A 16,590-nucleotide genomic window follows, 5' to 3' on the forward strand; every position below is an offset into this window, starting at 1 on the left:
CAAACAAGATTATTTACATTCTATTCATTTTCATTCCTTTCCATTTCTTTATTTTAAAACATCCAATCAAAGTTACTTAATTCCATTTTTTTTCCATTCATTTTCTTACTTAAATCTATTTTATTCAATTTCATTCCATTCCTTTAATGATCATTTCATTCAATTCAATTTCATTTCTTTATAAACTCCCAAGCGGAACCTAAGTGATGTGATCTACCATTCCACTAAAAAACTTCCACTTGTTTAAAATTGTTAGTTAGACAAGTGACGTGGTCCACCAGAGGACTCTATAATTTCTCCTATGTCTCATACTCTATTCTCATACCATTCTATTTGTTCTATTTTACATTATCACTTTAACAATACACCTTACATCTCATTCTCTATTCTTTTTGTGAGATTTAAATAATTAAGGAATAAAATAATAGTGTTATAAAATATAAATATTGCTACAGTGGATATATTATTTTTATATGTTACTGTAGCAAAATGCAAAAATCTAAAGTGTGTTAAAGTACCGAGTGTGAGGTTTTTTAAAGAGTGTTAGGGTATCAAGTGTGAGGTTTATAAGGAATTGATGCTACAGGAAAATGCAAAATAGCTAAAAAACACGCTTTAGAGCACCGGATCGGAACGCTCTAATAATATGTATCTTAAGTCATTCAAAGAACAGAGGACTAGCGCGAAGTTCAAGGAAACATTTCCTCTTCGTAACAAAGTGTCTGGTTTTCAAACTAGTAAACTTATCTTGAGCAGAAACTAGTAACTTTGCCTCAGATTGAGACTGCTTAACTGAAACTCAGAAAGTTGTACATCTAAGAAGAAACAATAAGAGCAAAGTAGCCAATGTTCATCCTCCAAAACTATCACAAGCAGCAATAACACAGGCATGGCTAAATTGAAATTTGTAAAATACGAATAAGAGACTATTGTGAGAGAAAATTAGGCTTCATGAAAAAAAGAGTGGATGTCTCGATATCAATGCCTCAGACATCTATAAATTTATGAGGCCATTCTGAGCATGTACACCAACAAAGACTAATATGCAAACATGGGTGGAATGTACCTAAGCATCAGATGGAAGGCTTTATCTGCTATGCACTAGTCGGTTATCTGTCAAGCTGAACATATCCCTATTGCAAGTTCTCCAATGTGAATTTTTGTTGGCTTTCATTAAAATTCAAAATACCATTGTCTACTTCAAGGTAAGGGAAGGGAGAGGACACAATTTAGATTTTGAAAAAAGTACATCATCCAATAAACCAGACATTGGGTCCGGCCAATAAAGTGCTTTTGGGCTGAAAAGCACTTTTAATCCGAAATTGTGGTGTCTGGTAACCCATTAAAAAAGCTTGAAGTTGAAAACAGGTTTAAGACTAAAATTGAACCAAAAAACTCTAAATTCACAGTTCATGTTCTACATCGCAAAATCTATTACTAAAACTCTACTTCCTACAATAATGCCAAACAGGCACATTAAACATTTAGAACACAATGCATTCCCAACCACAAATCATCAGTCACGGGAACAAAAAAAATATATTGCATAAAAAAACCATAGTTTAAAAAAACTGTCATCATTGATTCTTTTTCAGGCCTTCACTTCCTACCTCACCAGACAAGTTTTGCAATGAGCCATCATTTTTAGAGTCATGAACATGCTCACTGGGAGACACTTCAGCCACATTTAGAACACAATGCATTCCCAACCACAAATCATCAGTCACGGGAACAAAAAAAATATATTGCATAAAAAAACCATAGTTTAAAAAAACTGTCATCATTGATTCTTTTTCAGGCCTTCACTTCCTACCTCACCAGACAAGTTTTGCAATGAGCCATCATTTTTAGAGTCATGAACATGCTCACTGGGAGACACTTCAGCCAATGAGATATCAGTAGAGTACTTTCTGATTCTCAAGGAAATAAAAATGCTTGATATGATCCCAAGTGCAGGAAAAAGGTATGACCAAACCTGAGATTTCTGAGAACCAGATGCCGAAGCAACAGCGGCACCAGCAAGGCTGCCAATGGATGTGTTCTGCATGATCATTGGCAGGCATCCAATCACTGTTGGCAGAAGAAAATCCACAATGAACCCAACTCTGGTGGCAGCAAGGGCATAATTTATGACATATGAGGGCATGGGTGAGAAGCGAGCAAGGAGGACAAATTTCCAACCATCACGCTCAACTCCTTTGGAAAGGATATGGAAGTACTTGTTTTTCTGGACCCATTCTTTTGCTGAACTTGAGCTCCTGAATACTAACCTGCAATAGCCCACAATATCATAATTGTCCTCACATAAGTTTGTGTTCATAAGTGAGAGAGAGAGAGAGAGAGTTGGACAATTTTAGAAACAAATTTGATATATAGGAACACTCTGGATACACACAACCAGGATAGCAATAATGCATTGAAAGCAGATGTGAACAGTTTTTATATCATATCGGGAGTCAGCCACACAAACTCTCATGCATAATCAAGCTCTAATGTAGAGCCAAATCTTCCCTCCAACGCATTCTCTCTAGCTACTCTTGTACTTGTAATGTATTCAACTTTAATTATATGACTTCACTTTTCTTTTTATTAGAAATAAGCTTTTATTGACTACAAAGCAATACCTCAAGTAACTGGAAAAGGACTCCTCTTTAAAGATGCAGTCAATAGCAGTTTACCTATGAACAACAAAAACTTTGCTCTCCTCAAATAATTAGTGCTACTTTTCAACTCATTCATACCTTTCACTTTATTGCAACTCATCCATCCAAACCTTCTCAATTTTGAACATGTCTCAATGCCCTTGACTAATCTATTTAAGGATCCATAGCCAACCCTTAAATTTTGGTTTCAATGCCCGAGTAATCTGTTGGAAAGAAACTCTTGGCAATAAATAAGCAACTAAAAATACTTGAGACGAATGTTCTAAAATAACTCTTCGCTATGCATGGTGCACCACCAACACCACACACAGCACACCCACCCTCTTTACCCCTTTTGGTGGGAGTGCTTATAAATTGTTGGCAAATAGATTGAAAGCGGTATTGGATAAACTAAACTTTGAGTCACAGAATGCATTTGTGGGAGATAGAAAATTTTTTTACTCAGATCTTACTGCCAACTAGTGTTTGGATTGTAGGGGGAAGAGTCATATCCCAGGTATGGTTTGTAAGTTGGATATTGAGAAATCTTATGACCTTGTAACCTGTGAGACTTTACTTTATCAGATGGAAAGGATGGGGTTTGGTTAGGAAAGGAGACGTTGGATTCATACTTGCATTTTTACTGCATGTTTCTCTGTTTTGCTTTTTATTTTGGCACTGCTACAGAAAACGGGTTCTATATCTCTCTCATATTTCACTTGCCGATTATACAACTTTATTATGTAATGCAAATGCTAAACAAATTCTTTATATTAGATTGGTGTTAACTTACTTTCAAGCAATTATAGGTCTAAGAGTAAACCTTAGCAACACAGTAGGCAATATTGGCAGCATGAGATAGCTGGCAGACATCCTATGTTGAAAGATTGGGAGTTTCACGATAACTTATCTTGGAATGCCATCCTCTTTGGTGGGGTAGGATGCAGTTTGCTCTCCTATTACTAATGGAGGATTGGGTGTAAGGAAGTGAGGAACCTTTAATAAAATCTTATTGGGGAAATGGTTATGGCAGTTTGGGACAGAAAACACATTTATGGACACTGTAATAGCTACTAAGTACGGTGATTAATGGGGTGGATAAACATCCAAACCTATTAGAGGGACTCATTATAGTAGCTTATGAAAAAGTATTACAGCAAAATGGAATAGAAATCTAAGTTATGTGCACTTTGATTTAGGTGATAAAAATCGTGTATGGTTTGGGCATGAAAATTGGTGTGGGAATCATCCTCTGAAGGTGTTGTTCACAGATTTGTATGCATGCTCATTAGCTAGCGGCTAGCAATGCATTAATTTACAGTGTTGGTTGGTTAGATTGATGGGTAGGCACAAAGCTGGAATGTTGTTCCCAGATTAGGGTCGATGAATCCCTTCCTAAATCTTCTTTTACTTAAATATACTAGGAGAGAAGGTTGACATAGAGTGAGTAGAAGATTGAATGGAGGTGGTAAATTTGATGGGTCAGTCATATTACGCTATCTTACGGGGTAACAGTGAAGTTTCTTTCCCTTAGAAGAGTATTTGGTGTGTTACAGCTACAAGGAAGGTTTCATTTTTTTTTTCTATGGACAACAGCTTGAGGTAAAATCCTTACTTGTGACAATCTCATGTAGAGAGATTTTCCTTTTTGCATTTAGTTTTTTTTTTTTTTTTTTGATAACATGGAACCTGACCAAGGCAGGTATTACTTTAGCAGGATAGTACTGGGGAGATAGTAAATCAAAAAATTGGTAAAAATGAATTGTAGCAAATGATTTGTGGAGTGTTGTTTTTAGATCTTTGGGATTCAATGAGTTTTACCTAAAAAGGTTATGGATCTCTTGTTTGGATGGAGGAATTATTTTGGAAAACATTCTTCAAATATTTGGAATCTAGTTCCTTCATGTTTGATATGGACTTTGTGGAGGGATCAAAATTGTACTTTTTATTATTATTGATAAGTGGTAAGTTACACATGCACTAAAGGGACTTAAAGCCACAACATCACCCTCCATCCCATTATTATGGGAGGAGGAAGTACTAGTTGAGCTATAGCTCATTGGTAATCATTGTACTTTTAAAGATGCAAAACGTTCAGTAACTCAATTGCAATCATTGGTGTGACCAATTTACCATTGGCAACACTACCTTTCATACCAAGAATTTGTGGTATACTTTGATTATCAAGCGTTGTGGCGGTTTTTCATCCAAGTCCAAGAGTTCATTTTCCAAATAAAATACAAGACTAGAGAGTTTAATAAAGTTGCAGATGCTTTGAGAAAGTGATCTTTGATGCCAAAAGTGATGACAAGCCAAGTTATTTGTATGAAAACATCACTCCTGGGTATGAGCATAAAATGTAGCCTATCAAGGGCGAATGCCCCTAGATTACCCGACAACAGGTTCTGGCAGATGGGGTCAGTTGCCAGTAGGTTTACTAACTAGAGGTGAGTCCAACGCACTCTTCTTTAGAAAGGTTCCCTACGTTATCCACACACACACCAAAAAAAAAAAAAAAAAGATCCAATATGAAAACAATCCATATTTAGGCCAAATCATTACCCAATTGTGAGAGCCAACACGAGTTAGTATGATGCCATATAAGTTACATGATGGCAACTTATCCAGGAGCTTTTGCTTTTTTGTCTAAGTTACTTGATATTTGTACTTTCCGTTCCACGCATCTGTTTTATTGATCATTTACTGAATCCTTTGTACACTGCCTGTGTACTTGGATTCATTGTACTCTTTCGGTTGTTCTTCAATGAAGTCTTATTACTTATCAAAAAGGAGCAGATTATAAGGGAACTTTATGGTAATGGACTAATGATTTGGAGGGACATTTTGGCATATACAAGACACTGGCAATGGTATCTAATTGTTATTTCTAGCAGGGAATGTACAAAGATGTGGATAGGTTGGTAAGACGTCAAGCATGCCAATTTGGTAAGGGAGTTCACAAATCACAGCTTTTACACACCATTGTGGAAACCTAATGATTTTTGGGTTCATTTAGGTATGGATTTTGTGTTGGACTCCCAGAGACTGTAAACAGACATGACTCGATTCCAAAATGATGTATTTCATCCCTGGCTTGAAGACTTCTAAAGCTACACATACTGTTGAGTTATTTTCTAAAGAGGTGGTGAGACTACACAACATTCCATTGTCTATTCCAATACTAGAAAAGAACATTGAGAGACAGAGGGCATAGCAAGTGAAATGGGCATATGCATCTCAAGTATATTAATAACTAGCACGGGATTTATTAATTGTGATAGAAGGCATCACCAAGATTGTATCTTAGCAACTAATAGACAAACAACATTATCATATTCCTTCCCACAAGTCTGTTCCTATAACAAATTGCATTCAGTACTACCTCATCCAAAGCCAGTTTCGGTCTAATACCTAAAAGTAATTAGCGAGAGCATACACATAAAAGAAGGGCTAACTGCACTTGGCTCAATACCCAAATCCATTTGATACCCAGACCCAGAGTCCAATACAAAGTACACACTGATACTTCTAACAATCCTCAAATTTTAAATCAGGCATTTCAAAGTTGAAAACAAAAGCATAAACATCGTCGTAAAATTCGAAAAAAGAAATGGGAAATGAAAGTGGAAGCTTACCTTCCGATCCAGAAGGAGAGGGAAGCGCCGAGGACCTTAGCGGAGAAGACGCAGACAACAGCAGGGAAGAAGCCGAAGATTAGAGAAGCAGTGGCCTCCATGAAAACAGCGTAAGGCAAGCACAGCGCCAGAGTGAGAGTGTGGACCCCAACGTATGCGGGCATGGCCCACACACCCATGCGATCCGACCATTCTCCTAACACCTTCATTGCTCCTTCCTTGTCCCATCCGTACCTTTTGCTCAGCTCCCTCACTCCTATTGCTGCTATTACCACCACCGCTATTTTCCACCATTTACGTCCACCGCCACCGCCACCGCCACCGCCACCGCTATCACTCATTTCTTTGTTTTTTACACAGAGAACAGACCAGACCAGACCACCACCTTTCTTCAACAAAGCACTTTCCTCGGTCTGAATGTAAACTTCCTATTGATGGGCCTTGGTCAATCTTTGGGCTTCCGCTTTTTTTCGGCTTTTCTGAGATGACGAATTCTCTCATCAACTGGCCCATATTTTCTCCCTTCTTCTTCTTCTTCTTCTTTTCTTTTTTTTAACTTCTCCCTTCTTCTTTGTTTTGTTTTTGTTTTTTTTTTTTTTTTTTAAATACTTAAATATATAATTATGGAAAATTACGCTTTTTCACCCTAAGTTTTCACCTCAATTACAATGTCCTCCCAAAGTTTAAAAATGCATGATTGACCTCCCTCCTTCCCCAATTTTAAAATGTTACTACAATGTATTATCTATTGTTTATTTTGATGTTAACCTTGACGGAAATGTGACTAGCATGCGAAACAAACTGAATGTTAAGAAGTTATGATTCTTATTAAGAATTTGTAAGAAGTTGTGGTGGAGATCAAAACACAAGCATGAAGGTGATTCAATTGAACTCGTGACCTCCCCCACCACTACCATATTTACATTTCTCACCTCTACATCGATCATCACTAATTTATTTCCCATTTTCACCATCACAATTCCCATCTCCACCACCACAAACACATATCTCAATTCTAACGTCAACTCCACAACCACACCCCTCTTCTAAAAGTTTCCCACTACCACCTTAACCACCAAAACCCTAATCCAATCTACACTTATCATTACCACAAACACAAAAAAAACCCATATAATACCAAAGCAAACTACATAATTTACCCAAGTTTTAAGTAAAGGGTTGTCACTTGGTCAAAAGAGAGTGCAGCTACTTGCTGTAGAGAAAAGATAACCACTTGATGCAACTACAAATTTTGAGACCCAATCTTTATTATATAGTGATGATGCACAGAAAATCAGTAGATTGAATACTCCAGGCTTCGATGATCTAGTAATTGCTTGGAAATCCTGAAAAGAAAAACAAACGATCAAAAGAGACGGGGGTTAACCAACCAAGAACCCTTCGATGCCTAAGTTAGTTTCTCTCTTAAATTTTGGAGTTCCAACTTTTTCGAAGTTGTCTCAAACTTATCTTCATTTGTCATGAATGAGTGTTTATATAGTGTGCTTTTGAAATGGTTACTTGTCTTGTAACTTCCCCTATATTTGTGGAGGTCAGAGGGTTCAAGCTTAACTTCCACGACCGCTTTAGGAGTTAGAATATTTTTTCTATAACTGTTGTTGGAAGTTAAGTATTGAGTATAACTGTCGTTGGAAGCTAAGTATTGAGTAGGAAGCTATAGTGATGAACCAGGATTATACTCATGCCTTGAAATAATAACATGTGGTTCAATTTTACTAGCTCTCGTAAATAAATATCTATGGAATTTTCCAAGTGTTGGGGGTCGTCCAGGTGCTTGCCTCATGGACGACCCATATGCTCTTGGACGACCATTCTGCTAGGTACAGCCATTCTTGCCTTCTTGGCTCGAACAACCCTCATGGACGAATGGGAGTTAAAACTTTCATTTCACCATCAGTTGCCCCCTTGTCCAAGGGTCGTCCAGAGCATTGTAAAATTTACAGCTATTCTTTAGACGTTCCTTTACATTGGTTGCTAAACGTTGTGCCACGTTATTAGTTATTGGTCGCGTCGATTTACCTCTTTGAGGAATATGCCACATGTCGTTTTCTGGTTGGTTATGTCGTTTCAGATGCCAAAATTTACCGCCTATAAATAGCGAAATTCCTCTCCTACCCTTCACATTTCTCAAATTCTCTCCCTTGACATTCCTCGTTCAATGCCTCGTCTAGAAGTATTCCCGCATCCTTAGTCTTCCTTCATCTAGAGCCAGGTACTCTCCACATCCTCATTCTTAGGTTTTCCTTCAAATTTCAACATGTCTGAAGTTGTTGTCTCTTCGTCTAGTAATAGTGTAGATAAAGCTATAAAGAAGTACCATGACTCCACCAATTATAGTGGTTCTAGTAGCAGTAGTAGTAGTAGTAGTAGTAGTGGGAATACCACGAATGAGGAATACACCTCTGGTGTTCCTAGGGTTCCTCTAGAGGTTTTCCAGGAACATCTTAGGATGAGGGCAACTTTCGGGTCTCGGGCTAGCACCTCGACGAGTATTCCTTCGTCCCCTCCTTTAGACGAAGTAGAAACCGTGTACAATTGTGCTATAGGCATTCCTTCCAAAACAGATGAAAGGAGGCTTGCAGCACTTAGGAGTTAGTACCAGATCCTAAACGACCTTAACCCTAGGTTAGCCGTCCGTGGAGAGTGGTGTTGCAACCCTCGTTTTGGGATAGGCATCTATGAAACTTATATTTTGGGGGGACTTAGGTTACCCCTTAATGCTTTTGCTAGAGAATTACTCACTAGGCTAGGTTTAGGAGTGTGTCAACTTAACCCTAACTCATGGAGATTGATCATCTCTATGCAAGTTTTGTGGAGGGAGGTGTTTGAAGGGGATCTTCCTCTCATTGTGGATGAGTTCATCTTTTGCTACAAACCCTCTGAGATTAACCAATCTCTTGGCTTCTATCAATTCACAGCCAGGGGTAAAGATTGTAGATTAATCAAGTCCTTGGTAACACCTGACAGAAACTGGAAGACGGAGTTTTTCTTCGTCTCTGGTTTCTGTTCTAGGCACCTTGTTAAGGTTGGCAGGGATCCATTTACCCCTTACACTGGAGAATTAGGAAACCTTCATCCTGAAGGTTTGTTTTGTTTTGCTTTGTTGTTGTTTTTTTTTTTTTTAAGTGTTTTTATCTTTTGCTTATAATCATCTAACTTTTTTTTTTTTTTTTTAGCTGTTGGACAACCCTCTTTAAGCAAATTCCACTATGGCCGTGTCCACAGAGCACGTCTACACGCTGATAGGAGTTTTCACTCATTGGTGACCCTTCAACATCTTTCTACATGGGGACTTGGTCCTGAGCCATCTGTTGAAGCCCTTGCTCACGAGCTCACTGTCCGCAGATATGAGTCTTCTTTTTACTTAGAAATTACCTAAGTACTATTTGACTTATACTTTTTAACTAACACTTTATGCTTTTCTTTTAGGGATGACAACCATGAAGGAGAATAAGGGGAAGGATGTGGTGGACAAGGCAACTAGGCCTGAGGCTCAATCCCAGCCTTATCCTTCTGTTGCGGACAAAAGAAAAACTTTGCCCAAGACGCTGGACTTGGGAAACCCTCCCAGTCGTCGAGGGAAGAAGGCGAAGCATGGGTCGTCCAGGCCTAGGATTGCCAAGTCTAGTCTTCCCACCTCCCAGCCGTCTGTCCTAATTTTTGATGTTGACTCGTCCATTCCCATTGAAGTCACTCCGGCCAAGACCACTGCTCCCATCTCGTCTCAACCTTCCCAGAGGGTCCCTATGAACCTTTTGGAAAATGAGGACTTAGCTTGGGAGAGGTTTAAAAAGGCTATAACTAGTGAGGACGTGGCTGCGTGCTATGACATGTCCTTGAAAGAATTTGAGCATTCATGATCTTTCCAAGGTAATCACTTTTACCTCGTCTTGTCTTAGTAATATGTATATGTATATTTGTTTTTTTTTTTTTATGAGGTCCATTGTTTAGGACCATTTAAAATTGTTCAAGTACATTTCACTCGTCCATATTACTTAGGACAAGCTTTCAAACAGTTGCCTTTTAGGCTTTTATTTTATAAGGGTTTTTGGACAGCGGTCATCTACCCTTTTTCTAAACTGATGAATGAATATTTATTTCCATCACTTCTTTTATTTACTATTGAACATATTATTGTATGGACGAATTTTTTATTTTATTTTATTCATGTCATTCATTATATTGGTTTTAAGTGTGGTCCGTCCACTTATGAAGGCATTTGTCTCGTCCATGACAAGAATTTCCTTGTTTAATATCTTCACCATTCTTTAAAAAAAATTTACAAGTATAACTCGCCTTACGAATGGCATTGGTTTTGCCAGCTTTAATTGTCCAAAGACTTAATAACTGGTTTTATTTTTGTCCATGGGACTCACCTTTTAGGCAAGACGTTTCCAGCTTTTCTCTTCCAAAGATTGGATTGTTTTGGCTGGTTATACTTATCCCTGGACTCTGAATATTCTTATGCGCGCACATTTCAACATCCATAAGTTGGACGAATATGATTCAGGCTTTACCTCGTCCATTGTTTAGACGAATGTGCCTTTATTCTTTGCTTTATCCCAATTTAAGGAAAGCTTAATAGACATTACCTCCCTACGTCCTAAGATTTTACTTGTCTTAGGCCATTAGCCTTCTTGTGGATGAGATCATGAAGATTAGAAATTCATACATCACATATATTGGAAATCCAAACTGTATACGTAACATACACATCGTCCACAAGCATGGCACATGCTTTAGAAGCCAGTGCCTTAGGGAATTAAGAATACATATAGATCATTTAGGACTTTGTCCATAGTGCATAGTTTAAAAACAAGTACACCTTTAGGAGATTAAAATACAACACATAGTTCTAATAAAGAACACATGTAACAGAAAGCAAACACGTAATAGAAAGTATCAAACTTTATTTCGTCCAGAGTGACGTCTAGGATGATTTCGTCCATGATGCTCGTCCAGGCTAACTCCTTATTGATAATATCCTCTTAAATGCTCGACATTCCAGGGGTGCTCTAGCTTTCTCCCATCCAGGGCTTCCAAGTAATATGACATTTGCCTTTTGCAATTAATAACCCTATGGGGTCCTTCCTAATTAGGTCCCAGTTTCCCATAGGCTGGATTTCTAGTTGCCAAGGAAACCCTTTTTAGAACGAGGTCTCCAATGTTGAAGCGTTTGGGTTTGACCATTGCATCATATTGTCGAGCCATGAGGTTTTTATACCTCGCAATCCTTTGCTCTGCGTTCATCCTTACTTCATCTATCAGATCAAGGTTGAGGAGAAGTTGCTCCTCATTATCCCCGTCCTGATACTTCATCACCCTGTGGTTCGCCATGTGCACTTCTACAGATATCACTGCTTTATAGGCTAGTTTGAAAGGAGTTTCCCTTGTGGAAGTCCTCACAGTCGTCCTATAAGCCCTTAAAACTCCTGGTAACTCGTTTGGCCATACTCCCTTTACCCCCTCAAACCAAATCTTAATGATTTTCAACAAGGATCGGTTTACCACTTCTGCTTGACCATTTGCTTGCGGGTGGGATGGTGAGGAATAATGATTCTTAATTCCAAAGTGCTTACAAAAGTCCCTGAAAAACGTGTTATCAAATTATCGTCCATTGTCTGATATCAATACCCTAGGCACTCCAAACCTGCATACATTGTTCTTCCAGACAAAATTCTTGACATTCTGCTGTGTGATCTTTGCTAGGGGTTTTGCTTCCACCCACTTAGTGAAGTAGTCAATCCCTACCCCTAAAAACTTCATCTGCCTGGTTCCAAGTGGAAAGGAACCCAAGATATCCAGTCCCCATTGTGCAAAGGGCAATGGGGCCATCATCGGGGTGAGATACTTTTATGACTGCCTGGGGATGTTGCTGAAGCGTTAACATTAGTCACACACCTTGACGTAAGCCTTTACGTTTGCTTAAATAGTTGGCCAGTAGTAACCTGCATGAATGACTTTATGGACTAGTGCTCTTGCTCCTGAGTGGTTTCTTCATGCTCCTTCATGAACTTCCCTTAACACATAGTTTGATTCGTCTGGAGCTAAGCACCTTAAGTAAGGCTGAGAGAAGCCCATTTTATATAGTACTTCATCTATGAGAACATACTTGGCAGTTTTGATCCTCAATCTTCTGGCCTCATCCTTAGCCTTCGGAAGTCTACCATTTTTGAGATTAAGTAGTATTGGAGTCATCCAATTTTCTTCATCTTCAACCTGCTGTATCTTTGGAAGATCTATACTCGGCATGTATTAGACTTTGTCATACTCGTCCATGGCCCCTCCTGCTGAAGCTGCTTTTGCCAAAACGTCTGCTTCCATGTTTTCCTCCCTCGGGAGCTGAACAAAACTGGCTTCTTTAAATTTTTTGACTAGCTGCTTCACCCTGCTTAAGTACTTCTTCATTCGATCTTCTTTAGCTTCACACATTTCATTCACTTGATTGATAATCAACTGTGAATCCCCTTGGACGACTACTAACTTTGCCCCTAAGGACTTAGCCAATTTCAATCCTTTAAGGAGAGTTTCATATTCTGCTTCATTATTGGTGATTTGGTATTGTAGACAGGTTGCATATTTCAACTTATCTCCTTCTGGGAATTTAAGTATAACTCTAATTCCTCTAGCATATAACGTGAACGAGCCATCCACATTAATAACCCACCTTTGAACTTCATCCACCCCATCTTGCTCACCTTGGTTGGGAGTGAACTCTACAATGAAATTTGCCAATACCTGAGCTTTTGTCGCATTCCTTGGTTGGTACCTGACATCAAACTCGCTGAGTTCTATGACCCATTGGACTAGTCATCCTACGGCTTCCAATTTGTTCATTGCCTTCTTTAGTGGATGGGTTGTCAAGACATTTATGACATAAGCCTGAAAGTAATGCCTTAACTTTCTAGAAGCTGTGACCAAAGCAAATGCTAGCTTTTCCATCATGAGGTATCGTCCTTCTGCCCCTCTTAGCTTTAAGCTTGTGTAATAAACCGACTTCTGAATTTTCCCTTCTTCTCTAATCAATGCTGAGCTTACTGCATGCGGGGACACCGCTAAATACAAATATAATTCCTCACCTGGTATAGACAGGCTTAGCAAAGGAGCTGCCGTGAGGTAGGTCTTGAGGTCTTGAAAGGCCTTTTGACACTCGTCTGTCCATTCAAATGCCTTCTTAAGAACTTTAAAAAATGGCAAGCACTTGTCAGTAGCTTTAGAGACGAACCTGTTAAGGGCAGTAACTTGTCTGATGAGAGACTAGACTTCCTTGATGTTCCTTAGTGGCTCCATATTCAGTATTGCCTGGATTTTATCAGAGTTCACCTTAATTCCCCTATAAGAAACATGAACCCAAGAAACTTACCAGACGAGACTCCGAATGCACACTTGCTTGGATTTAACTTCATGTTGTACTGTCTAAGCGCATCAAAGGTTTCCTGGAGGTCGTCCAGATGCTTTTGCTCGTCCAAACTCTTTACCAACATATCATCTACATAAACTTCTACATTTCGCACAATCTATGGATGAAACATATGGTTCACTAGCCTTTGATAAGTCGCCCCCGCATTCTTCAACCCGAAGGGCATAACCTTGTAACAAAATAGGCCTTAATTGGTGACAAAGGATGTCTTCTCTTAATCCGCCTCGTCCATCCTTATCTCGTTATAACTTAAGAAGGCATCCATGAAACTTAGCAGCTCATGACCCGCTGTTGAGTCCACCAATTGATCAAGACACGGCAATGGATAGCTATCCTTAGGGCAAGCCTTGTTCAGATAGGTGAAGTCCACGCACATCCTCCATTTGCTATTAGTCTTCTTAACCATTACCACATTAGCCGACCAGTCCGGGTAATAAACTTCTTGAATAAATTTTGCTGTACTTAGCTTTTGAACTTCTTCTTTAGTGGCATTATCTCATTCAGGAGCAAACACTCTTTTCTTTTGGCGAACAGGCTTGGAGGAAGGATATACGTTTAGATGATAGATTATGACACTAAGGTCAATACTTGGCATGTCTTCATGACTCCATGCAAATACATCAATGCTCTTCTTTAAGAACTGGACAAGGTCTTGCTTTATCTTCCTTTCCATACTTGCTCCAACCCTTGTATACTTCTTAGGGTTATTCTCGTCCAAAGGAATGTCTTCTAGCACTTCGGTGGGCTCTGCAACAACTCTCCTCTCCTTAATGCTCATTGTTTGAACCTATTCGTCCATAACCAACATGGTCAAATAACACTCTCTTGCAGCTAACTGATTTCCTTGCACTTGCCCTATCTTGTACTCCGTAGGGAATTTGACTGATTAGTGTTAGGTAGATGTTACTGCCTTCCAACTGTTTAAAGTTGGTCTTCCAATAATGGCGTTGTATGACGACGAACAGTCCACGACAAGAAAGTTTACTTTTTTGGTTATCTGTTGTAGATATTCTTTTACCACCACAGTTAATGTAATGGTACCCACGGGCTGCATTCTCATCCCTCCAAATCCTACTAAGGGTGAATTCATTGGACGAAGTTGATCTCGTCCAAGCCTCATTTGCTGGAAAGCAGAGTAATATAAGATGTCCGCCGAACTCCCATTGTCTACCAACACCCTTCTGATCGTATAATCAGCAATAAGCAAAGTAATGACGATCGCGTCATCATGTGGGTGGTGAACCTTTTCAACATCTTCTTCCGTGAATGTAAATGGCTTGCTTGTTCGTGGTCCTCATCCTGAAAGTTGGACGTTTTGCACTACCTTCAGGTACGTCTTCCTTGACTTGGAAGATTGTCCTGTCAAGATCCCTCCTATTATGACTCTTATTTCTCCAAGTGAGGGTCATGACGGCTCTTCTAGTTTTGCCTTCAACTTCTCGTCTTTGTGATCTCATCCAAGGAAATTTCTCAATTTTCCTTGCCTAATGAGATTTTCTATCTACTGCTTCAAATCAAAACACTCGTCCGTGTCATGCCCATGGTTTCTGTGGAAACGGCAATACTTGTTCCTATTGCGCTTGTTGGGATCTCCCTTCATTTTTTTCGGCCATTTCAAGGAAGGATCATCCTTGATTTGCATGAAAACTTGTTCAAGCGGCATGTTCAAGGGTGTGTATTGCTGACTCCGTGCCGAAGAGCTTACCTTCTTATCTAGATCTTTTTCTCTCCCGTCCGTGCCTTCTTTGGACGAGGACCTTGCTCAGGATGGCGTGGGAGATTTGCTTCCATTTGTTCAACTTTCTTCTTCTTCTTAGCTATAATTACGTCCTCTGCATTCATGAAGTTTTGGGCTAAGTGGATGAGTTCAGCCACGATTTGAGGCTCTTGTTCATAAAGCTTATGGATGAATAAATATGAGTTAACTCCATTATGAAAGGCCGCCAATAACAACTTGTCGTTCATCTTGTCCACTGTTAGGGCTTCCCTATTAAAACGAGTAATGAAGGACCGCAAGCCTTCATTTTCCCCTTGCTCTATGGTTAACAGGCTGGACGAGGAACGTTTACGTCTTTGTCCTTCGATAAAATTGTTAACAAATAGCTTACTCAATTCTTCGAAAGAACTCACAGTATTCAGAGGTATCTTGCTGAACCATACTCGTGCTGGCCCTTTAAGGGTAGTAGGGAAGGCCCTGCACATAATCTCATCTAGAACCTCTTGAAGGTGCATCGTAGTCTTGAAAGTAGCAATATGATCAAAAGGGTCGCACGTTCCATCATATGAGTCCAAGGAAGACATCTTGAACTTAGGAGGCAAGGGGTGACTGTTGATAGAAGCCATGAAAGGAGAGTCTGTTCGATGAACTAAATCATCTACGGGTTTCGCCCTTCTCATGTTCTCCCTCATTTCATCCATGACCTTCCTCATCTGATCCATCTCCCTCTCCAAGTGTGGTACCCTTCGCGAAGCGGTACCCCTTGACTGGTTTTCGGGCTCAGCATTTCCTCCTCTATCTCCTTGACTCTAGGCTTGTCCTTCCGCATATCTTTCATGTCGTTGCCTCCTTAGACTAATCTCCCTAGTTAACTCTTGATTCTGACGGGTTAATTTCGTCATGGCTGCTGGCATGGACTGTACATGTTGGATGGAAGGTGGTTGCGTAACAGGCACTGACTATCAATCACGGTGGGGATTACTAGAGGCATCCCTACTCTCCTGGTGGCCTGGGCTAGTGGCCCTTGATCTTGTCTGAACCATACAGCCTTTTTTCAGAGAAAGATAAACTGTAAAACACAAAAATGATCTTTCCCACAAACAACACCAACTGAAGATGTATAAAAATTCAGTATGCTGAATGCTCCAGGCTTCG

At 39.6% G+C, this 16,590-nt stretch overlaps 2 protein-coding genes across 2 annotated transcripts; both read right to left on the minus strand.

Moving 5' to 3' along the window:
• Positions 1-1,382: 1,382 nt before the first annotated feature.
• LOC126718028 (uncharacterized) lies at positions 1,383-6,789 on the minus strand. The gene is made up of 2 exons (XM_050420052.1): positions 6,278-6,789; positions 1,383-2,270 (listed from the first exon to the last, which is right to left on the minus strand). The coding sequence occupies exons 1-2, from the start codon at positions 6,616-6,618 to the stop codon at positions 1,781-1,783; spliced, it is 831 nt and encodes a 276-aa protein (XP_050276009.1). The 5' UTR covers positions 6,619-6,789; the 3' UTR covers positions 1,383-1,780.
• An 8,642-nt stretch (positions 6,790-15,431) lies between these two features.
• Positions 15,432-16,157, minus strand: LOC126719637 (uncharacterized). Its single transcript, XM_050422171.1, has one exon. It carries the CDS (start codon positions 16,155-16,157, stop codon positions 15,432-15,434), a length of 726 nt encoding a protein of 241 aa, XP_050278128.1.
• Between the last annotated feature and the right edge of the window lie 433 nt (positions 16,158-16,590).

Source organism: Quercus robur, chromosome 3, assembly GCF_932294415.1.
Source record: "Quercus robur chromosome 3, dhQueRobu3.1, whole genome shotgun sequence".
In the NCBI taxonomy this organism is placed as follows: Eukaryota; Viridiplantae; Streptophyta; class Magnoliopsida; order Fagales; family Fagaceae; genus Quercus; species Quercus robur.

Bases quoted from the DNA above. Each gene is read 5' to 3' on its own strand.
- LOC126718028 (XM_050420052.1), bottom strand. From the start codon at position 6,618: ATGAGTGATAGCGGTGGCGGTGGCGGTGGCGGTGGCGGTGGACGTAAA. The intron at 2,271-6,277 runs GTAAGCTTCCAC...GGGCTATTGCAG, and splicing joins CTCTCCTTCTGGATCGGAAG to GTTAGTATTCAGGAGCTCAA.
- LOC126719637 (XM_050422171.1), bottom strand. From the start codon at position 16,157: ATGGATCAGATGAGGAAGGTCATGGATGAAATGAGGGAGAACATGAGA.